The 24,359-nt window shown below is 45.3% G+C and overlaps 3 protein-coding genes across 6 annotated transcripts in view; 2 read left to right on the top strand and 1 right to left on the bottom strand.

Annotated features, from left to right (window-relative positions):
* gogo (golden goal) overlaps positions 1-13,200 on the top strand; it is a 153,529-nt gene extending 140,329 nt beyond the window's left edge. For 2 of the 3 annotated variants that reach the window (XM_069319717.1, XM_069319716.1), the window contains 4 exons: positions 7,792-7,925; positions 8,514-8,705; positions 10,205-10,499; positions 11,603-13,200. In XM_069319717.1, the coding sequence (XP_069175818.1) occupies positions 7,792-7,925; positions 8,514-8,705; positions 10,205-10,499; positions 11,603-12,924 (1,943 nt within the window). In that variant the 3' untranslated portion in view covers positions 12,925-13,200. The remainder of the gene's footprint in view (positions 1-7,791; positions 7,926-8,513; positions 8,706-10,204; positions 10,500-11,602) is intronic. The other variant, XM_045729427.2, reaches the window with a different exon arrangement.
* Positions 13,201-14,286: 1,086 nt separating this feature from the next.
* Positions 14,287-24,327, bottom strand: LOC123747234 (keratin-associated protein 16-1-like). The gene is made up of 3 exons (XM_045729270.2): positions 24,250-24,327; positions 14,730-15,620; positions 14,287-14,346 (listed from the first exon to the last, which is right to left on the bottom strand). The coding sequence occupies exons 1-3, from the start codon at positions 24,325-24,327 to the stop codon at positions 14,287-14,289; spliced, it is 1,029 nt and encodes a 342-aa protein (XP_045585226.2).
* The window catches only part of LOC123747316 (glycosaminoglycan xylosylkinase), a 21,517-nt gene continuing 21,350 nt past the window's right edge, over positions 24,193-24,359 (top strand). For both annotated transcript variants that reach the window (XM_069319919.1, XM_045729429.2), the window contains exon 1: positions 24,193-24,337. The gene's annotated coding sequence lies outside the window, so the exon portion shown is untranslated. The remainder of the gene's footprint in view (positions 24,338-24,359) is intronic.

The raw sequence follows: 24,359 nt of genomic DNA, 5'->3' as shown, positions 1-24,359 counted from the left end.
GGTGGTGAGCAAGGGGGTGGGGTGATGTGCAAGGGGTGGGGTGGTGTGCTAATGGGTGGGGTGGTGTGCAAGGAGAGTGGGGTGATGTGCAAGGGGGTGGGGTGATGTGCAAGGGGGTGGGGTGATGTGCAAGGGGGTGGGGTGGTGTGTAAGGGGGGTGGGGTGATGTGCAAGGGGGTGGGGTGACGTGCAAGGGGGTGGGGTGATGTGCAAGGGGGTGGGGTGGTGTGCTAAGGGGTGGGGTGGTGTGTAAGGGGGCTAGGGTGATGTGCAAGGGGGCTAGGGTGATGTGCAAGGGGTGGGGTGATGTGCAAGGGGGTGGGGTGGTGTGCAAGGGGGTGGGGTGGTGCAACCCGTTCTCGCAAATTCGTAAAGTCAATATTGACTTGTTAACTACGTGCATGGGTGATATACTAAACATAATAGATACCCTTAAAAACATTCATAGAAAACACCGACCTAACGCAAGGGGATGGGAGTGGTGTGGAAGAGGATGGGGTGACGTGTAAGGGGGGTGGGGTGGTGTGCAAGGGGGTTGGGTGGTGTGCAAGGGGGGTGGGGTGATGTGCAAGGGGGTGGGGTGGTGAGCAAGGGGGTGGGGTGGTGTGCAAGGGGGTGGGGTGATGTGCAAGGGGGATGGGGTGATGTGCAAGGGGGTGGGTTGGTGTGCTAAGGGGGTGGGTTGGTGTGCTAAGGGGGTGGGTTGGTGTGCTAAGGGGGTGGGTTGGTGTGCTAAGGGGTGGGTGGTGTGGAAGGGGGTGCGGGTGGTGTGCATTAGGGTGGGGTGGTGTGCTAAGGGGGTGGGGTGGTGTGTAATGGGTGGGGTGCTGTGTAAGGGGGTGGGGTGGTGAGCAAGGGGGTGGGGTGATGTGCAAGGGGGTGGGTTGGTGTGCTAAGGGGTGGGTGGTGTGGAAGGGGGTGGGGGTGGTGTGCATTAGGGTGGGGTGGTGTGCTAAGGGGGTGGGGTGGTGTGCTAAGGGGGTGGGGTGGTGTGCAAGGGGGTGGGAGTGGTGTGGAAGAGGATGGGGTGATGTGTAAGGGGGTGGGGTGGTGTGCAAGGGGGGTGGGGTGGTGTGCAAGGGGGGTGGGGTGGTGTGCAAGGGGGGTGGGGTGGTGTGCAAGGGGGGTGGGGTGGTGTGCAAGGGGGGTGGGGTGGTGTGCAAGGGGGGTGGGGTGGTGTGCAAGGGGGGTGGGGTGGTGTGCAAGGGGGGTGGGGTGGTGTGCAAGGGGGGTGGGTTGGTGTGCTAAGGGGTGGGTGGTGTGGAAGGGGGTGGGGTGGTGAGCAAGGGGGTGGGGTGGTGTGCATTAGGGTGGGGTGGTGTGCTAAGGGGGTGGGGTGGTGTGCTAAGGGGGTGGGGTGATGTGCAAGGGGGTGGGGTGGTGAGCAAGGGGGTGGGGTGGTGAGCAAGGGGGTGGGGTGGTGTGCAAGGGGCTAGGGTGATGTGCAAGGGGGTGGGGTGATGTGCAAGGGGGTGGGGTGGTGTGCAAGGGGGGTGGGGTGGTGTGCAAGGGGGGTGGGGTGGTGTGCAAGAGGGTGGGGTGGTGTGTAAGGGGGGGGGTGATGTGCAAGGGGGTGGGAGTGGTGTGGAAGAGGATGGGGTGATGTGTAAGGGGGTGGGGTGGTGTGCTACGGGGGTGGGGTGATGTGCAAGGGGGTGGGGTGGTGAGCAAGGGGGTGGGGTGGTGTGCAAGGGGGTGGGGTGGTGTGTAAGGGGGTGGGGTGGTGAGCAAGGGGGTGGGGTGATGTGTAAGGGGGTGGGGTGGTGTGCAAGGGGGTGGGGTGGTGTGCAAGGGGGTGGGGTCGTGTGTAAAAGGGTGGGGTGGTGTGCACAGGTGTGAGGGGGTACACAAGAGGCTGTGGAAATGGGTACGTGTAAGGCGTTCATTTCATTTTTAAATAAATCTGAAAAAAATACTCGACTCCTGTTTGCAGGGACCAGCTTACTCCGTAAGCTCCTGTCATGCTTTTGTTTTCTGCCCCCACAATACTTTTCCCGCCACTCACTAGTACATTGTCCTTGTCACAACCCATGTTTCCCGCCACTCCTTGATTCACCGGCCACAACCCATGTTTCCCGCCACTCCTTGATTCACCAGCCACAACCCATGTTTCCCGCCACTCCTTGATTCACGGGCCACAACCCATGTTTCCCGCCACTCCTTGATTCACCGGCCACAACCCATGTTTCCCGCCACTCCTTGATTCGCTAGCCACAACCCATGTTTCCCGCTACTCCTTGATTCACCAGCCACAACCCGCTTCCCGCCACTCCTTGATTCACCGGCCACAACCCAAGTTTCCCGCCACTCCTTGATTCACCGCCACAACCCATGTTTCCCGCCACTCCTTGATTCACCAGCCACAACCCATGTTTCCCGCCACTCCTTGATTCACCGGCCACAACCCATGTTTCCCGCCACTCCTTGATTTCCCGGCCACAACCCAGGTTTCCCGCCACTCCTTGATTCACCGGCCACAACCCAAGTTTCCCGCCACTCCTTGATTCACCGGCCACAACCCAAGTTTCCCGCCACTCCTTGATTCACCGGCCACAACCCATGTTTCCCGCCACTCCTTGATTCACCGGCCACAACCCATGTTTCCCGCCACTCCTTGATTCACTAGCCACAACCCATGTTTCCCGCTACTCCTTGATTCACCAGCCACAACCCGCTTCCCGCCACTCCTTGATTCACCGGCCACAACCCGCTTCCCGCCACTCCTTGATTCACCGGCCACAACCCGCTTCCCGCCACTCCTTGATTCACCAGCCACAACCCATGTTTCCCGCCACTCCTTGATTCACTGGCCACAACCCAAGTTTCCCGCCACTCCTTGATTCACCGGCCACAACCCGCTTCCCGCCACTCCTTGATTCACCGGCCACAACCCATGTTTCCCGCCACTCCTTGATTCACCGGCCACAACCCATGTTTCCCGCCACTCCTTGATTCACCGGCCACAACCCGCTTCCCGCCACTCCTTGATTCACCGGCCACAACCCATGTTTCCCGCCACTCCTTGATTCACCGGCCACAACCCGCTTCCCGCCACTCCTTGATTCACCGGCCACAACCCATGTTTCCCGCCACTCCTTGATTAACCGGCCACAACCCAAGTTTCCCGCCACTCCTTGATTCACCGGCCACAACCCAAGTTTCCCGCCACTCCTTGATTCACCGGCCACAACCCAAGTTTCCCGCCACTCCTTGATTCACCGGCCACAACCCAAGTTTCCCGCCACTCCTTGATTCACCGCCACAACCCATGTTTCCCGCCACTCCTTGATTCACCGGCCACAACCCAAGTTTCCCGCCACTCCTTGATTCACCGCCACAACCCATGTTTCCCGCCACTCTTAGATTCACCAGCCACAACCCATGTTTCCCGCCACTCTTAGATTCACCAGCCACAACCCATGTTTCCCGCCACTCTTAGATTCACCAGCCACAACCCATGTTTCCCGCCACTCTTAGATTCATCAGCCACAACCCATGTTTCCCTCCACTCCTTGATTCACCGGCCACAACCCATGTTTCCCGCCACTCTTAGATTCACCGGCCACAACCCATGTTTCCCGCCACTCCTTGATTCACCAGCCACAACCCGCTTCCCGCCACTCCTTGATTCACCGGCCACAACCCAAGTTTCCCGCCACTCCTTGATTCACCGCCACAACCCATGTTTCCCGCCACTCCTTGATTCACCAGCCACAACCCATGTTTCCCGCCACTCCTTGATTCACGGGCCACAACCCATGTTTCCCGCCACTCCTTGATTCAACAGCCACAACCCATGTTTCCCGCCACTCCTTGATTCACCAGCCACAACCCGCTTCCCGCCACTCCTTGATTCATCAGCCTTAAAAACTGAATCTACTTCCCATGCAGCATACAGTAGGCCTAAGCTTCGTCTACCTTAGTATCATAGCTTGACTCGACACATGTTAAAGCTCTGGACTAAACTGCACCATAATTCTTGTTAAATATATATTAACTATATTCCTAACATGTTCACGAATATTTCTTATATTTAATATTACATATATGTATATAAAGTTACATTCTGCTGTTCCATGTTAGCAAGAATTGTCTTACCTTAATGTAGATTCTCTCGTAGAATGTCTTATTCAGCCTTAAGTCTTCTACATACTTGTCTGCAATAATAGAAAACCACGTGACATGTAATGCTCTAAGTTATCACAGCCTAATGTGTGTTAACCACCTTCCCTATGAAGCATTACCTTCAAGAATAGTGTTAACCGCCTCCCCTAAGAAGCACTATCTTCAAGAATAAAGTCATATTAAGCAATTAATTGGTCAAATAAAGGCAGAGCGCCTCTCACCTGCTCACCGGGCGACGGTCCCACGTGCTCTGGCGCCCACTAGTGCGCGGAGGCTGGGCGCTCCGGGTCGCCCGCTGCAGCCTCCACTCTGATTGGTTCCTCGAGAGTTGGCTCTGATTTTAACCTTCACTCTGATTGGCTTTGGCCAGACTGTGAGCGTTTCTGATATAAGACGCTTGCTGTGATCGGTTGCAGATGAGGTAGTTTCTATTGGCTAGCGTAAGATTTAATCTGATTAGTTGAGGCATGAGATGCTAGATAATTTGATGAGTTAACGAATGAACCACTGCAAGCCGTGATGTTTTTGGGTTCAATAAAATATGAAACTATTTTTTCACTTTATTTCTGCAATTCTCGAATCTGTGGCTGTTTTATATATTATACTTTGGCGAGCTAATATTAATTTTATGCTCTACACAGTCCCCTTAATGAATGAAATGGGGAAGATAAAATGAGCTAAATTAAATTCCTACTAAAATTTAAACAAATTAAATATAACATTTTCTTTATATTTCAGAATTACTTTGGTTCCTAATTTTAAAATTGTGTCAGAGACAACATGAAGCGTCTGAGACTACTCTCTGCAGTGAGATTTGTTTTGCTCATAATAATCAGTTACCTATAGTACAATAAGAAATAATAATGTTCGCCTAAACTAGGCTACTCCTCCTGTGATCAATAGTGTATAATGTGGGTAACACATCTTCATCCTCTAAACTGTACTGTATATATATATATATATATATATATATATATATATATATATATATATATATATATATATATATATATATATATATATATACAGTACGCTAAGTAATATATATATATATATATATATATATATATATATATATATATATATATATATATATATATATATATAATAGCAAAAATATTGTTTTTAACTTGCATTATATCAGGACAAGTTCAAGTTCAAATATGTTTATTGAGACAAGAAAAAATACATCTCAAAGGGATAAAGTAGCTTAGGCTATTTCTATCCCCCTTAAATCAGGACTTATAATATGTGTATTATTCACGTCTGGAAAAATGTGTAAGTTATAAATATCGTTATTGTTTCGTTTTGTTTTAAACTTGGCGTAATTATAGTATAGACCGTATACAAATGCTATATCATGTATGTATTATACAAAACCAACACCACCCGGCGACCCTAACCCTTAACTTATTGATTTAATTTCACTCGTCTCAAAATATAATTACAACACGCTTTGTGTCTGAAGCAAAATACAGATATAGTTTAATAATCAATGACGGAATCAGTCTGCCAACTATGTATATCTTTCCATATTGGCCTCTGAATATATAACAGAACTGATGAGTTACATAAAGCATGTGCTCTTAAAGATGGAGTTGATTACCATCTTGAATTGATTTTGAGCAGCCTGAGGCAGTAATATATCGAGAACAGCAACAAAATTTGCAGGGATTTTTTGCATTTACAGACAAAGTAAAATTCACGGTAGGTATTCCATTTGTCATCAGGCTACTATGCACGAAGAACTACATATCTATGGGTCATCCAGTAAGGTCGGCATTTGATTTATTGTGCTCTCAAAATGGTAGGTTGTCTATTATTATTATTCACATGCAGACGATGAGTCACAATAACGTGGGTGAAGTAATAATGACCAAATCACAACTCAGAAGATGGAGAAACGTTTCGGTCCGTCCTGGACCATCTATAAATCCAACATTATGTTTGTAACTCATTTTCAATGTATGTACCTTTAACCTGAATAAACATGTTATCTTATTATGAAATCGACAATGGTCCGGGACGGGCCAAAACGTCGTTGTTTCTCCATCTTGTGATGTGTGGGTTGGTCATTATACCAGTGGTATGATAGGATGATGATGACAACCTAGTGTTACCATACATGATCTGCACGGTAACTCAAGCCTTCTTAATATGAAACCCGTTTTGGTGTGTTTATTATGTCACGAAATATAGTAGCGTCAATAGTGTTAGGCCTACAATAGCGGCCTTCTTTACTTAGCTAAACCTAACCTACAGGTTGCATTATCCCCGAAAATAAACAAGAAAATAATAATTTGTTATAATAATAAATTAATTGAAGATAATTATTTGTAGTATTTTGATAGGTGAATGAAGGATTTGATATTAACATACTAGAATATAGTAGCGGATCGCGAAGTTGACATACTATCCTGTTTTCTATTTTGGGTCCTCTGGTAGGTTAGGATAAGGGCACTTTAGTACGACAGTTTCTTGACGTTGGGGAACCTTAGGAGGACGGGCTGGACAGTGGGCAATGGCTGCTAAAAGAGACTGGTTTTCTGTGACAGCGGGCCATAAAGAGTACAGGATAGGGGGATCACAGTCGACTTGAAAATGGTCCAGGACGGACCGAAACGTCGTCGTGCCTTCACCTTCTAGTGTGTGGTCTGGTCAACAGGGTAGGGGAGACTACGACACCCCCGAGACCTGGCCAACTCGTCTTATCAACAAGTTTTGGGTTTGCTCCTTACATCACTGTCTTTCCCCCTCTCCCTCTCTCCCTCCTGGTGGATCTTTACGCTCCACTGGTATATACATAATGCCCTGGACAAATATAGGCAACTGGTATATTATGTAATTCTATTTTCACCCTTTTGTGCATCCCCAATTTCCACTGGGGGAGCTTATGGTATTATCAATAATGGATGTGTTCAGCGCCATATTGGAAATTGGTAAATATAGAGAAACACGCAACGCTTTCTTTTAAGCATTTTGAGGATCATCTATATAATGAACTCCCTAACCTAAAGATGTGAAAAATTGGATATAGGCCTATGGGTTGGTGTGCTGCTTGGTCTCCCATAGTCGGGGACAGGAAGCTTCTGTTAGGCTTGTCGAGGTCCCTCGAGGGACCACACCAACTACTGACCTTCCCCAGGATGCAAGCCACAACAGTTGTCTAACTTCTAAGTACATATTTACTGCTAGGTGACCAGAGTTTCTTATAATAAATAACCACAACGTTTTGTAACTTACGTTACTATAACGTGACATAAAAGTAGCGATTTTAAAATTAATGCGATTTGATTGTGTTTTTGCTGAGTGCGTGTATTACATGTTCTAAGGGAGAGAGAGAGAGAGAGAGAAGGGGGAGAGAGGGAGTGTGGAGGAGGAAGGATATTACAGTGGTCGTAACAGGGGTTCCTGGTTGTGTTATTTGGTACATGATGGCGGAACTGTTTCCCAAAGGGTCCGCTAGATTGTTCCTTTGTTGTTATTGCCGGTCACTACCCGGGTTGTTGCATTGGTGTTCCCTGTGTTGAGGTGTTGATATCGGGGTTCCCTGTGTTGACATTAACTAACAGATAGCTATGGTTAGCCTCTGCGAACACATTCCGGTGAGTACATTTAGGGGTAGCATCCACACTACCTGCCTATCACTCAGCTTCTCCTCCTCAGCTATGCGTAAGGACGGGGAGTGGGGAGGATGGAGTCCGTGGACGGAGTGCCCGTCTACATGCGGAGTGGGTCCCCGCCTCCGTCACCGCTTCTGTGACTCTCCTCCACCCAGCAACGGCGGCCTCTTCTGCCAGGTGAGACTACCATCTTCAGGTTTCTGACAGGTGAATATATGTTCTGGTGAGATGTTCTGCAATGTAAGATAGTTTTCTCTTATGGAAGATGGTTCTCTCTCATGGGAGATGTTTATCTGCCATGAGAGATGATTCTATGTCATGGAAGATGGTTCTCTGCCATAGGAGAATTTTTTGAAGTTATAGATTAATTGGTTTCGTCAGTTAACATCTTACGAGTCTATTGTGTATCCAGCTTTTACTGATGTTCCCTTGTCATACTTCTTTTCACTTTATATTCCCTTCCCTTGATTATTATCCTCAGTATCTTGTATGTAGTGATCATATCTCCTGTGTTTCTTCTGTCTCTAAGGTATCCCGATCAGGTACTGTTGTATCCAAGTTTGATACTGATGTATCCCAGTTAAGTACTGATGCACCCCATTCAGGTATTGATGAATCCCAGTCAGGTACTGATAATCCCAGTCGGGGGATGAATATCGATGAATCCCCGAGAGAGACAACAGTCCCCCGGTTAGGTAGGTGAGACAGATTCAGGATGCACCGCTTCAGGAGTGCACCGCCCCCTGACATGTTGTGGTGTTGCAGGGGGATTCGATCGAGGCCGAGTCGTGCGAGGGTCCGGCCTGTGTGCTGGCCAGCCAGCAGCCGGCGCCAGCCACCACTCCGAGCAACGAGCGCTGCTCCTGCGGCTGCACCCTCGCCCTCAACTCCGGGTTCACCACCACCATCAGCGCCTCCGCCGCCCTCTGCAGCGGCACTGCCGTCTGGATCCTACAGGTACTCACCTACACGTGTTTCCTGAGGTTGACCCTCGGCTCCTAATCCCTGCGTGTCTAATCCTTAGCAGTTGTGTGCAATTTACATTCAAAATTATGTGTTGAGTTTATTCTTGAGTGTAGGCTATATACCGGCCCGGGAGAGGTCATATAATATTATCTGTGATAATAATTTATGAACCTCGTAAACATGAGGTTCGTCACAACCTCATGTTTATTGAAGTTGAATATTAAACTAACATCCCAAAACACTAACTTTTAGAGTTTTCCGACTCTGTTTTCATCCGAGTTTGACGAAATGTTTACGCACTGCTCCCCTCAATAGGCTTTCCATTGTTTTACTATTATTCCAATAACAACAATTCCAGCACTAGTTCACGATTTTTTATTATTAGGATTTATTATTTATTATTTTTATTATTATTTTTTATTATTTTAGGTGCCTGACAGCTGGGTGGACAGCGCTTCGTATTCATAGTCCTGAGGTTCCGGGTTCGATCCCCGGTGGAGGCGGAGACAAATGGGCAAAATGTTTTTTTCACCCTGATGCCGCTGTTACCTAGCAGTAAATAGGTACCTGGGAGTTAGACAGCTGCTACGGGCTGCTTCCTGGGGGGGGGGGGGTGTAACAAAAAGGAGGCCTGGTCGTGGACCGGGCCGCGGGGACGCTAAGTCCCGAAGTCATCTCAAGATAACCTCAAGGACACAAAAAATTATAAAATTCCTGTAACCACAACTGTAGAACTGTGACTGATGGTCTCGCCAGTAATACCATCAAAATAAATCTACAGTAAAACTTGTAAATCTGAAACAGATTTTAATATTTAAAATATTTTTGCGTATTATTAAAATCCAGTTTTTCGTAACCATGGTTATTTTTAGGGCTAAATACCAAAGAAATGTGTATATGAAAACAACGGTATAGAGTTGACTCTGGGGCCCCTCGGTGGCGCTGGACGATTAAACCAGTGTCCACTCTTTATAAACCGCTGGCGTCATTTTTCTTTCGACCGTCAAATCATACATTTCTATTCAAATTTAAAACCTTTTACAGTATCCAGATGTAGAGAATACCTGAATAACGGGGCTGAATACACACACAACCCAACCCACATCTCTCTCTTCATAATGCCATATTTTGTGGACTAAATTGGGTGGTTATGAAGGGTATAATTAGTGTACTTTACTAAACCCAAAGATGATAAGACACTGTGTCTGTCCCCGACTGGCTTCTGATACATCGCGTGCAACATGTATTAAGATCAGAACAATGAGGAAATGTAGTCTTGTGATATAGGATCGAACTTGCTTACCTCTGTAATGCTTTTTGCGCTACCGCTCACATTATGAGTATGGGGTGCACGATAAACTAGCGCCTCTGGCGGCAGCAATCATCAATACCTGAACTTCTCGGGCCTCGATCCCACTGCACGGCGTCAATATTTTCTCATATCACATCATTGTGATTTCATTGTGATAATAATGTTGTGTTGGTTGCAGGCACCAGCAGGAGAGCGTGTGGTGGCCGAGGTGGTGTGGGCCTCCCTGCGCCATGGAGCTCAGTGGTTCAAGTTGAGGGACGGTGACTCCCTCTCAGCGCCTCTCCTGGTCCGCCTCCCCTCAGCCACTTCCCCTCAACACCTCGGGCCCTCACCTCGCCGCCTCCCCAACACGTCACGCTGCTCTTCCTCGGGATCTACGCTCCTCCTCGAGTTTCGCTCAGACGTCAATACTTCATCTGTAGGAGGCTTGAACCCTGCCTCTTGGGGCTTCCTGGTCGTCGCCTTCCCTTCTGGTGAGTGGTGATTACGGGGGGAGGAAGGGATAGGGTTGGGGTGGGGAATGGAAGGAATGAGTGTTAGGGAAGGGGCGTCCACTGAGCGATGTAACTGGAATGTGAATAGAACTGTTAAAACAGGGTTCAGCTGAAAAGATTTAGCCGCCATATTGGAGCATCTTGCTTAAACGTCCCACCCTAACATTTACAAACTTATCCCAACATAGTTCAGCGCTTTTTGTTTTTGGGGGTGTATGGAAGATGGAGACGGGCAAGTGAAGGACAAAGTTCAGTCGGAATGACAGGAGTTAGGGATGAGGGATGGGGGTAATGGGGAATGACAGGAGTTAGGGATGAGGGATGGGGGTAATGGGGAATGGTAATGGGGAATGACAGGAGTTAGGGATGAGGGATGGGGGTAATGGGGAATGACAGGAGTTAGGGATGAGGGATGGGGGTAATGGGGAATGACAGGAGTTAGGGATGAGGGATGGGGGTAATGGGGAATGACAGGAGTTAGGGATGAGGGATGGGGGTAATGGGGAATGACAGGAGTTAGGGATGAGGGATGGGGGTAATGGGGAATGACAGGAGGGTTGTGGGGCTGAAAGGTAGGTAGATAGGGAACAAGTAATGTTTGGTGGGGGGGGGGATAGAGAGGAAGTGAGGGGGGGGGGATTGTCAGTGATGAAGGGGGAAGAGTGAGGACACGGTAAGATAGGTGATGGTTGTACGTAGTGGAGATGGCTATTGTCAACAATGTAAGCAAAATTCTTAATATAAAATAACATTATATAATAAATATATGAATCAGAAAATAATAATAATAAGCTATATAAGACTCCTGTTCTTCTTGTATAGAGAAGACATTGGTAAACCATCACCATTACCGCGTGTCCCGCCTTCGTGAGGGGGCGCCGCCCCCCATGTACACACAGGTACACCCACAATAACTCAGTCACACCTGTGTACACCTCGTACTGTACTCAGTACTAAATATGTAGATACAGTTGTTCATTATTTTCTGATACTCTTAAAAGGCTTACTAGATGGCCATTGTGTTTGTGTTATACATCAGATATGTATTTCTAGTGTCCTAATGTAGTCTTTATCTTGGCCAGCAGCGGAGAGAGTGGCTGGGGGAGGTGACGTCGGGGCGGGGGAGGCAGGTCCTCAGGGCACCTTCTGGGGGCTGCTGCAGGGGATGCATGTGGCGGCAGTAATGTTTGTGGTAGTGCTCATGGTCGCTGTGGTAGTGCTGGCCATCTACCACTGGCGCAGGTACAGATTATATAAGCGGGCGCGGCTCATCCCTGAGTCACCCTACTCCTCGCTCCCCGGCACGCCCTCCAAGGACCGCTCTGATGCCGCCTCCACCCTCACGCTAACTGAGGTCATCTCCCTCAAGTCCTTGGTGCTGCGACCCAAGCTGCCTAAGTCGCTGCCGCTGACGCGTCGCCGCAGATCTGTGTCTTACTCGCCGCTGGAGCGCGAGCACCACCACGAGGCCTCGCAACACTCACTCCCGAACTCTCCCTTTCTTACCCGCCGAGTTTCCACTCCCTCTACAATCAGAAGGTCGTCCTCGCACCTGGGACGTCTTCTCAGGAGGGGCAGCGGCACTTTCAAGCGACGAAAAAGAAGATTTGCCTCAGTCGACGAGCTGGAAACTCGTTGTATTTCACCCATTCGCGAGATGCAACGAGAGGACGAGGGCGACAGCGGGAAGGAGGGCCAAGTCGAGGACACAAACACTGGTGAAGAGAACTCTGCTAAGTACCGGGAACATCGCAAGTCAGTGTTGTCAGAGAAGACGCCGATGGACCCTCGCTCGTTCCCCAAGTTAGCCAAGGAGAAAATGAACCTGGAGCGTGTCAGACGGTCAGCACTCTCTCGCTCCACTTCTAGTGCCACAATGAGGGGCGCTTCCTCCGTATCCGACATGTCTGTCAATGGCACCGACACTGAGATGGAGTACGACTACTATGACTACGACATGGACAACGCATCAGCAATTCCAGGGTCTTTGTTTGGTATGGACCCGCTAGTACTGGCCTGGGCACCGCCATTTTTTCTTGGGCCAGACGACATCTCTCCCTCAGACGAGGGTATTCCTCTAAATATGTTGGGTTTGTCCGAGGCCACGCCTACAGCAGAGGAGCCCCCACGGCCCAGCGTCCTCTCCCTCCAGCACCTCAACATCCCGCGGCCAGAGTCCTCTCCGAACACCAACTCCTTGCAGAGGAGCGAGAAGTCTGATGACAGCAATGACCACTCCGAGATGCATGACAATAAAAGGATCGTTCTAAACGGCGTGAAGGATGCTAGTCAGGAGGATGATGACGATGACCTGACGCCAACCACACAAAGCAGCAAGATCCTTAACCTCGACGATATCCAGTTTGCCGACGACTCTGACTGTGAAGAGGAAAACGCCTTATAGTGCTATCAATCTCCTTTCTATACATCTTACCTCATCTCCAGCCCAGTGAGATGGAGCAACACTATTAATGCTTTAAAACAAATTATACATGTTGTTTATGCAATTTGTCGAGATGTCTATTTCTGTAACGTTTCTTGGCTGTAGGTTGTGTGGTAACTCAAATCAGCTTTAATGAAATAGATTAAGTATAGACTTAGTCTTTCCTGAGGGATATTAGGAGCCATCACCTCCTAGCGCGGACCTTACACTAGTCAGTTGACCAGACCACACACTAGAAGATGAAGGAACGACGACATTTCGGTCCGTCCTGGACCATTCTCGATTGTGTCCAGGACGGACCGAAACGTCGTCGTCCCTTCACCTTCTAGTGTGTGGTCTGGTCAACTTACTTTAGCCACGTTATTGTGACTCCTCGCCTGCTTACACAAGTCACTTTACGTCTTGGCAAGTCTGTTGTAAATAGAAACATATCTCAGTAGACATGTATATCCTGTAATATATTATTTTACATGTACCAAATTAATTTACTCACCAGAAACTCTGAGTCTCCCTTCAGTTTGTATATGTACATATGTATAGTTCCTACTGGAATGTCCTTAATTTATATATATATATATTTGCCGCTTGTAGAAGCTGTTGTTTCTGAGTGTGAGTAGTGCCAGTGTAAACATGGAGGGGGAGAGGAATGCCATGAAACTAGAGAGAAGTGAAGCTACACATCCCTTTGTCAAGTGGCTTTTGAACTGGTGGGTGTCTCTTGAAGAGTCGTCAATCGCCGGCCCTTCTCTTTTCATATAAAAGGCCACGACAAAGGCAAGTTGCCCACTTAATAAACTAGGACCAGAAGACGAGTTGAAATAGAATTACAGCTACTTGGTAAGTCAGTGGTGACTCGTAGGATTAATGGTTCTAGTGAGACGGTGTGAATCCTATTGAGCCATTAAGTCGGTGGTCCTTTTAAGCCAGGGAGCCTTCTGGCTCGTCAGGTGTAGCACTCCCTACACCCAACCACACATTGTACTTACCACGTGCAATACGAGACGGGGACTTAGCTCATTACCGTCGTAGTACACAGGTCGTTTGGTAGTGGGACACCAAACTACCTGTGACGCAAGGTCGAGAGTAGCGACAATTGGAACACGACGACAGACAGGGAGCTGGATCTTGATGCACTGGATAAAAGGAACCAAAGACGAGACATGGTTGAGACATATAAGATCCTAAGGGATATTGACAAAAGTAGAAAAGGCCACAATGTTTACCAGCCGAAAGAGAAAATTTGGTTAGAAGCTAGAGGCACACGAGTCATAGAAATGTCAGGAAATATTATTTTAGCCTAAGAGTAATAGTAAATGGATTAAACTAGAAGATGTAGTCGAGACGAATACCATTCATAGGTATAAATATAGAGATAATAGGACTCTAATGGTCCAGAAGCCATTATATTAGACGACTGACAGCAATTTAAAGGGGAGGGAGGCCTGAGAGCTGACACCCGGCCTTGCAAGCACAGTTAACTAAATACAACACCACACTCGAGGAAGGCGTGAATGGTGTTGTTATGACTGGTGTTCGTGACAGTTAATCCGGTTATATCACCCACTCTTTTTGACCAGGATCCACTTTTGTAATTGTTATTGGCCCCCCCCCCCCACACTACTCTAGTAAAGAAGAGACACAAATCAAGATGTAATGATGATAATATGTACATTGTGGCGATAATGTGTACATTGTTGACAAATTCTCCTCCAAAACAAATACAATAAAGTACAAATTCCTGTCCAGCTGTGTAGTTGCCTCGTAACTTTTGTTTCTGCACCTAATGTTTCCAATAGTTTGTGACAGTTGGGGACGGCGAACACGTCGGGGCACTGGCGAACACGTCGGGGCCCTGGTGAGCACGTCGGGGCACTGGCGAACACGTCGGGGCCCTGGTGAGCACGTCGGGGCACTGGTGAGCACGTCGGGGCACTGGCGAGCACGTCGGGGCACTGGTGACCACGTCGGGGCACTGGTGACCACGTCGGGGCACTGGTGACCACGTCGGGGCACTGGTGACCACGTCGGGGCCCTGGTGAGCACGTCGGGGCACTGGTGAGCACGTCGGGGCACTGGCGAGCACGTCGGGGCACTGGTGACCACGCCGGGGCACTGGTGACCACGTCGGGGCACTGGTGACCACGTCGGGGCACTGGTGACCACGTCGGGGCACTGGTGACCACGTCGGGGCACTGGTGACCACGTTGGGGCACTGGTGAACACGTCGGGGCACTGGTGAGCACGTCGGGGCACTGGTGAACACGTCGGGGCACTAGTGAACACGTCGGGGGCACTAGTGAACACGTCGGGGCACTGGCGAGCACGTCGGGGCACTGGCGAGCACGTCGGGGCACTAGTGACCACGTCGGGGCACTGGTGACCACGTCGGGGCACTGGTGACCACGTCGGGGCACTGGTGACCACGTCGGGGCACTGGTGACCACGTTGGGGCACTGGTGAACACGTCGGGGCACTGGCGAGCACGTCGGGGCACTAGTGAACACGTCGGGGCACTGGCGAGCACGTCGGGGCACTAGTGAACACGTCGGGGCACTGGCGAGCACGTCGGGGCACTGGCGAGCACGTCGGGGCACTAGTGAACACGTCGGGGCACTGGCGAGCACGTCGGGGCACTGGTGAACACGTCGGGGCACTGACTAGCACGTCGGGGGCTTATATCAGCGTCAAGATTCATAGTCTCGTGTTCATAAGCGACTTCTTAATAAGGAGTCACGTGTGTATATATATATAATTTGTTGTCTCATGACTTGTACAGTGTAAATAACCGTGTTTAACCTGCTCCCTCCCTCTTCTCTTCTATTCTCTTCTCTTCTCTTCTCTTCTCTTTTCTCTTCTCTTCTCTTCTCTTCTCTTCTCTTCTCTTCTCTTCTCTTTCTCTTCTCTTCTCTTCTCTTCTTCTTTTCTCTTTTCCCTTTTCCCTTTTCTCTTTTCTCTTTTCTCTTCTTCTCTTCTTCTCTTCTTCTCTTCTTCTCTTCTTCTCTTCTCTCTTCTTCTCTTCTCTCTTCTTCTCTTCTCTTCTCTTCTTCTCTTCTTCTCTTCTCTCTTCTTCTCTTCTCTCTTCTTCTCTTCTCTCTTCTTCTCTTCTCTCTTCTTCTCTTCTCTCTTCTTCTCTTCTCTCTTCTTCTCTTCTCTCTTCTTCTCTTCTCTCTTCTTCTCTTCTCTCTTCTTCTCTTCTCTCTTCTTCTCTTCTCTCTTCTTCTCTTCTCTCTTCTTCTCTTCTCTCTTCTTCTCTTCTCTCTTCTTCTCTTCTCTCTTCTTCTCTTCTCTCTTCTTCTCTTCTCTCTTCTTCTCTTCTCTCTTCTTCTCTTCTCTCTTCTTCTCTTCTCTCTTCTTCTCTTCTCTCTTCTTCTCTTCTCTTTTCTTCTCTTCTCTTTTCTTCTCTTCTCTTTTCTTCTCTTCTCTTTTCTTCTCTTCTCTTTTCTTCTCTTCTCTTTTCTTCTCTTCTCTTTTCTTCTCTTCTCTTTTCTTCTCTTCTCTTTTCTTCTCTTCTCTCTCTCTTTCTTCCTCTCATTTTTAATTTTCAGTTTTTCGTTATTGCTACCTGTTTATCCTCTCTAACAATGTAACACCAAGTAACGACATATCAGCTTGTTAGGTTAGGCTCAGACTAGCATGGAACACCCAACACTACACACTGGCTTCTGACACCTCAACACTTATAGATGTCTTGCGACGTCAAACCCCATGTCTTGGGACATCCCCACACCACATACAGTGTCTTGGGACATCCCCCACACCACATACAGTGTCTTGGGACACCCCCACACCACATACAGTGTCTTGGGACATCCCCCATTCCACATACAGTGTCTTGGGACATCCCCCATTCCACATACAGTGTCTTGGGACATCCCCATACCACATACAGTGTCTTGGGACATCCCCATTCCACATACAGTGTCTTGGGACATCCCCATTCCACATACAGTGTCTTGGGACATCCCCATTCCACATACAGTGTCTTGGGACATCCCCATTCCACATACAGTAATTTCAAACGTCCCCCCTACACAATTTCTTGAAACGTCAACCATAGCACAACAAATGCCTTGAGGCGTCCACCACACCACACACACAGCTTGTCTGACATTCACTCAGTAACAGCTAATTTGACTGTGTCTTAATAAACGCATTCACAAGTACAATTATTATAATATTAAGCTGAACTTTTATACGCGGTGTAAACATTCACTCTCCAGATGAAACGCGGATGTGTAAGTTGCTGTGGAGTGAAAGTGAAGGTGTTTGGTCAAGATGATGGCACCTGTGTGTGTCATGACACATAGAAAAGTGTCAATTAGGCTGAACGACACGTCGCGGCAGGTGGAAATCATGTTGACATACAGGAAGATCTGTCGTGTTTAGAAAAAGAAAACGTGTCATGCCACGATATAGGGTAAACTGACTCATATGAGCAGCCTCACATGAAGTGTCATATAAACAGCCATATTTAGTGTCATGAACATAATATAAAATGAATAGTGTCATAGAAACAACATGTCATATGAACAGTGTCATATGATGCGAAGGAAACGCTTTAAGATTTGGTGATCAGTGTCATACGAGCAGTGTCATGCGGACAGTGTCATACGGTCAGGGGTCACATGAAGCACTGTATTGTCGGGACTTCCGTGAGTGTGTGTCGGTCTCTGAATTATTCATGACACTGTGTCATAATTTAGGAAACAGTGAAAGGTGTCACGCATTGAGAAATATTAGTGTCATGCCCCGGGGTAGGGGGGAAGTAGAATAAGTTATACAGGTTGGTAGAATTGTAAATGTTGTGTTACCGGCCTTATACATCATGAATGTTGTGTTATGAGGAAAACATATTTTAAATGCAGTGAGAAATTGTTAATGTTTTGTCCAGGTGCAGGGGTATTATAATTGTGGGAGATCTGTGTATTTTACGAGCTGTGTATTGTCAAGAAGAAGGATAACTTATAATTATAATCATTTCAAGAGGCGAGAACATTTGATATATCCCAAATTTCAAAAAATTGAGTCATGTCGAGAGGCATGATATTGTTAAAAAAGCTTGTCGGGAGAAAGGAAAACTGTAGGTATCCTGTCAAGAAAACACATTGTCTTATTTTCATATCAAAATGTTGGAAAATTGTGACAAGATGCAATAAAAATGTTAGTGACGCCAGCAAGAGACAAGAGGTACGTCAGTAATCCGGAAAACTGTAGATGTCATTTTGCAAGGGAGAGAAACCTGTGGATGTTAAACTGTGCACCAAGCCTAGTCACCATTTCAAGTGCCAAAATTCTTCTAATTTATTAGTTTTTTGTTTCTATTAGCTTATATTAGCCACACATACATATGACGGGTCTTGTTAATTTCAGTAATTTATAAGCAGAGCTCAGTTACACGTCTGTGATCCTCTCGGACGTAGATTCGAACCTTCATCACGGCCCTTGTGGATTTGTTCAGAGCTCAGTTACTTTAATTTACTATTAATGCTATCGCTTATAGTCGTTAGTCTCGGTGGGGGTCAGTGAACCGTTATAGCCTGTGAGGTGAAGCATGTGGCAAGCAATACGTTGCCGTAATTTATATGGCAGTATTTCACATTTATGTGCACTATATCACCCTTACAAACTCTTCGTGAGTCGCTCTTGGTCTATAGGGGGGCAGAGTCGCATGCACCCTCACATACAACTGGCTCACAGAGTGTTTGAACACAAATATAATCATGTGTCAGCACCCATATGCAGATTGCAGCCCGTCCTCCAAACAAAGATCCAAAAGTGATTCCATCCACCCGCCAAACTCCCTGTTTATGAATGAAAAGCATGGGTTGTGCGTTGACGAAATCTGCTAGAATCGCAACTCATATATATATATATATATATATATATATATATATATATATATATATATATATATATATATATATATATATATATATATATATATTTATATATATATATATATATATATATATATAATATATAAAAGCATGGGTTGTGCGTTGACGAAATCTGCTAGAATCGCAACTCATATATATATATATATATATATATATATATATATATATATATATATATATATATATATATATATATATATATATATATTTATATATATATATATATATATATATAATATATAAAAGCATGGGTTGTGCGTTGACGAAATCTGCTAGAATCGCAACTCATATATATATATATATATATATATATATATATATATATATATATATATATATATATATATATATATATATATATATATATATATATATATATATATATATATATATATATATATATGCATCACCTGCATACTTCTAATGCAAATAATTACCACCAGAATCTAAACACCTAACCTACACCGGAGTATACATAGAACTTGAATGAATAATAATTTTAATTTTTATAAGAACAAAGTTGATGAACGCGTCTTGGGGGACGGCTGGGGCATTAACGAGCCTGGCCTGAGGACCGGTTGCTTATCTTGGCCTTGTGTTCCGAGTACAGAGACATATCACATATGCCTAAAGCTTACTCGTATTTAAATGTGTTTGGTGTATATGTGGTCCCAACTTGGAACAACATTTTCGCTGGCTAGACTTATTTTAATGAGCGTTTGTATATAGAGTGAGACCTGGAATTATCGCGCCGCAATGTTCCGCATCTGAAGGTTCCAGCATTACTAAGATGCGGTGAGCTTTAATAATTTACCTCATTCTACACTTCTTTCTATGCAGTTGAATAATCTTATAGATGTTTTCCTGGTAATATTTAGAATTGTTTTTTTATTTATTCATCCGTGTTACACTCAGGCTGTGGACAATGCAAGTGAATTGTAAATGTTATTCTTGTAAGCAGCTAATATTGTAATGAGTAAGAGTTTACCTATTTTTGTTGGCATATTCAATACCTAACATAGCTAACACGCTCACTTAATGTACATGTTGTTGCAATTTAAGTATGGCTATATAGTCGTTGTTTGTCTTGGTATTAACCAGTCATTAAAACATATTCAGTTAACTAAGCAATCGTGTAGGCTAGCTAGTTACATAGAGGCATCACCCCACATCAATTCTTAATAGGTTTAGGGGTTATCTTGAGATAATTTCGGGGCTTAGCGTCCCCGCGGCCCGGTCCTCGACCAGGCCTCCTTTTTGATACACCCCCCCCCCAGGAAGCAGCCCGTGGCAAGCTGTCTAACTCCCAAGTACCTATTTACTGCTAGGTAACAGGGGCATTAGGGTGAAAGAAATTTTTTGCCCATTTGTCTCCGCCTTCACTGGGGATCGAACCCGGAACCTCAGGACTACGAATCCGAAGCGCTGTCCACTCAGTTTCAATATTTTTCATTGAAATAGGTATTGTCTCCTGAAATAGTATTCTTGTGCGAATTGGCTGGGCATCATTCTTTCACTCTGATTTACCTGAGGGCCACTAGCCCTAGTGGCCTCGACGAGGACAGGAAGCAGGCGGCTTGTCGAACGTCCCATTTGCCTTGATCTTTTCCAGTTATATTTTAAAACTCATCACAGTTTTGACATTTACGGCTTCGGCGGGTAGGTGGTTCCATGGGATAATAATAATAATAATATAATTCATTGTGTCGGGGGACACGAAGCCTGTGTTTTATACACGTTAGGCTTTTATCGAGGTTCAGGATGCAACCCCACAACAAGCTGAGTAACTCCTGAGTACCTACTTACTGCTAGGTGAACAGATGCATTAGGTGAAAGGAAATGTGACCAACTATTACTGTCCTGCCCGGGACTCGAACCCGAAATTTTCAATTGTGCATCGAGAACGAACCCAATTGTACTACCGGAACCCTGAATAACTCTGTGGCTGAAAAAGCATCTCCTGTTTTCGGTCTTACATTGTGGTTTGTTGAGCTTGAAACTGTTGTTTAAACTCTAACCTCATATCCCAGCTTCTTGTCCTGATATCCTTCCAAGTGTATTTAGTATATTTATGCTGGTTTAGAGCTTTCTTCAGATAGTTACAATATCTTACTTTTTATTTAGTTCACGTCTTCAATGTGAAAGGCAGATTTTGTAATTAAAAATAATCAGAACAATTTAAAACTATACTATTATCATCTTCACCCTAAAGAAACATTTTGCCCAAATGAAACTGAATTGTTTTGTTTGCCTATAAGCAATAGGCTGTATACCTAATTCAGTGTGAATTTAATGGAATTGCATTGTTTCTTTCGTGGTCATTCCTCTTGTTGTTCTCGTAAAATGTCTTGTCTTCAGGATCATCGGAAATTTTGCATTCCCACGGTATGTTACACGTTTAATGTCCCAAGGTAAGTTCCTCAGTGAATCCCACTCATTTGATACCTTTTTACTACTCATACGTTTTTATGCTCTCGTATTGGCGTCCTGAGGACTTACTGAGGCCTCTGAAATATGTAGCATGTGTTATACTGGCTTAGCGTTTTATTTTGATAATTTACTTAGTTCAACTACACGACTGCATACTTAAACAAGTGCTAGATCGGCCACTAGTATGGTGGCTTGTGTGTGCTCTTGGATCTGCAGTAATTTAATGTGGAATTAGGGTGTAATCTAATGTAGCCCAATTTAATCCAGCAATGACAACATTGACCCCAAAACCTACGACATATTATGCAAAATTTAAGACATTTGTCATGTTTAGTAAGCCTAACTCGCCGTTGAAGATTCGGTAAGCACCACGAACGACAATACCTTATTGGCGAACAGGAATAAAACGTATCAACCTCCTCTTAATTATAAATCACGAGACGCTGTAACATTATATATTCGTAATTGTTTTTACCGAATACTTGTAATACCCCTGCCACATGTATGGCTGCCCTGACCTCTATACCAAACCTCCCCATAACCTCTCCAGAAGTCAGGGATCTGTGTGGGATCCTGCAGGACTCTTCTGTACCTCACCTCTCCATTGGTCATGATGAGATGTGACGTGTATACAGAGTCCTACAGGGCTCTCCTTACACCTCTGGCTCTCTCAGGCCACCAGCCTTCCCAATAACCTCTTCAGAGGTCATGAAGGGATGCATGTACGGAGTCCTACAGGGCTCTTCAACACCTGCGTTCAGAGGCTACCAGCCGGAAAGTCATAATGTCCCAATATTGGCCATATTGCCACTTGGTGCCGTGTATCCTTACCCCCTAGTGTGTAAGTGTGACACTCTTACCATCCTTCAGTCACTCAGGAGTCGAGATAGATTACTATATGTGGTTTCTGGGAGAGAGCAATATTTATTTATGTGGTTTTTACATTTTTGTAATTAGGTGTTCAACAAAAATATGTACGTTGGAAATAATATGTTATTCTTTCATCTTTTGGTAGTTTTATTCCATACCTTAAGGACTTCATGGCTTTTGACATTAGTCTAGCATGCCAATTTCATTTTAATTATATAATGCACTAGAAGGCTAGACATTTGATTCAGTGCCGGACATCTGACTCTCCACAACAGTTGTGGCTGATCTGAGTGTCCACACAAGTATACCTACACATGTGACTACAAGTTCAAGCAAGTTTATTGAGATAATAAAATATATTCCAAAACAATAAAGTAGCTTAGGCTATTTCTACCTTCCTTTGTGACTGCAAGATATATAATGATAATATAATAATACTAATGTTTATTCAGGTAAAAGTACATACAGTACATTCAAAATGAGTTACAAACAGAATGTTGGATTTATAGATAAAGCTAATACATACTATGCCTAAAGCCACTAATACGCACAGCGTTTGCCAGAACTTTACTTTGAGCGAAATACTGTAGTTTACTTTGCACGAACAGAGAAAATATTCCATATTATAGAACTTGTCTTGGCAATAGCCCGGTGACCAAAATATGCAATCGTTTGAAAAGTTCACATATGCACCAGGAGGTGTATCCCGTTTCTCTGTGTACATAGTTTATTTTAGTCCTGCATTGTGCTCAGTTACTTTCGTTCATATATTACTCCATACCCATCTTGTGGGCGATAATGGAAAGGGTTATAGAGGCACATGATGGGCTCAGGGACTGAACCCCACAATTCATTTAGCTCTTCCTCACTATCTGTTCACGAATAAAGAAGACTAAACTCGCCAGCTTGTCACTATATCAGTATGCATGTGTTAATTATTATATGGCCTTATTAAACCTCCAGACCTTGATAGGATTCAGGCCCGACATGAATATACAAATCACATCAAAGATAACGACCGCGAGTGATTGGTTAATGAAGCAAAATGGTACTCAATACATGGTTGGTGCGGTAAATTCACATTATTAGATTGGGGTGGATCCCAATCCAACTAGATTGGGTGGATACAATTAAGTCATGTCGTACACAAGACGATTCGCCAGCGGATGTTTGGAACCTACTTAAACCAAAACTAGTTATACCCAACCCAATCTAACCTAACGCAACCCATCTAGTACAATACATCCTAACTTAAAATAATACAGCCTAGTATTTTAATGTATACGATTTTAATCAACAGAAAACGAGCATCGTTGAATCGTTTCGTGTACGAAACGACTATACCCCGATTGCTATTCTATTACCCCAATTGAGTATGGTCCTATGCTACAATGTACCTGTTGACAACCCTCAAATTTGACTATAAAGTACCTACTGATCTTAGTCTTATTTTTCTTTGTATTTTCTTACAATGTACCTGTTAACATTTCTCAATTTTGCTAGAAATTACCTACTTACAATTATCTGTTAGATTAAGGACCTGCCCGAAACGCTATATGCGTGTTGGTGACTTTACATGAATGTAAAAGCATCAATGATATGTACTCTCATAAACCCAATTCACGTTCTTGCATATATATGCATAAATAAATAAATAAATACATAAATTAATAAATTTGGTACCCAGCTGTGCTCGGGTCTTCCTCCCCCCCCCTCTCTCCCCTCTCATTCTCTTCCTCTCTCGCACCTCTCATGTGCTGACCACTAACTACAGTAGGCACACTTGAGATATAATGATACATCAGCATACCATTAAAATATTCTTACAAATTTCAGAGGAAAGTTTAAAAACATTCCAATCTGTTGTTTGAAACTGTTCGAGTTAGTTCTCTTGGCTTCAACCCGTAACGAAAACTTATAAATGCCTTCGTAAACTCTTCATATATTGTAAACATTATTTGTTGCTGGTTTAAACAAGAAATAAAAATATACATATCATTCTGTATACCTATTTTTGTATATATTTGGATAGAGTTTTATTAAAATGAAAGGGAAGGCGAGTCCAGAAGGTGCAGAAGGGGAGACCCACCTGCTGAAGACTCAGTCTGGCTCCTGTTGGCTCCTTTTGGCTCTTGCTCGCTCTACCTTCATTCAGGTCACAAGACATGCCTTCATGAGTAAGTAAAGCTAATCATTGAT

Source organism: Procambarus clarkii, chromosome 94 (genome assembly GCF_040958095.1).
Source record: "Procambarus clarkii isolate CNS0578487 chromosome 94, FALCON_Pclarkii_2.0, whole genome shotgun sequence".
NCBI classification, from domain to species: Eukaryota; Metazoa; Arthropoda; class Malacostraca; order Decapoda; family Cambaridae; genus Procambarus; species Procambarus clarkii.
This window is presented reverse-complemented; position numbering and strand designations above follow the sequence as displayed.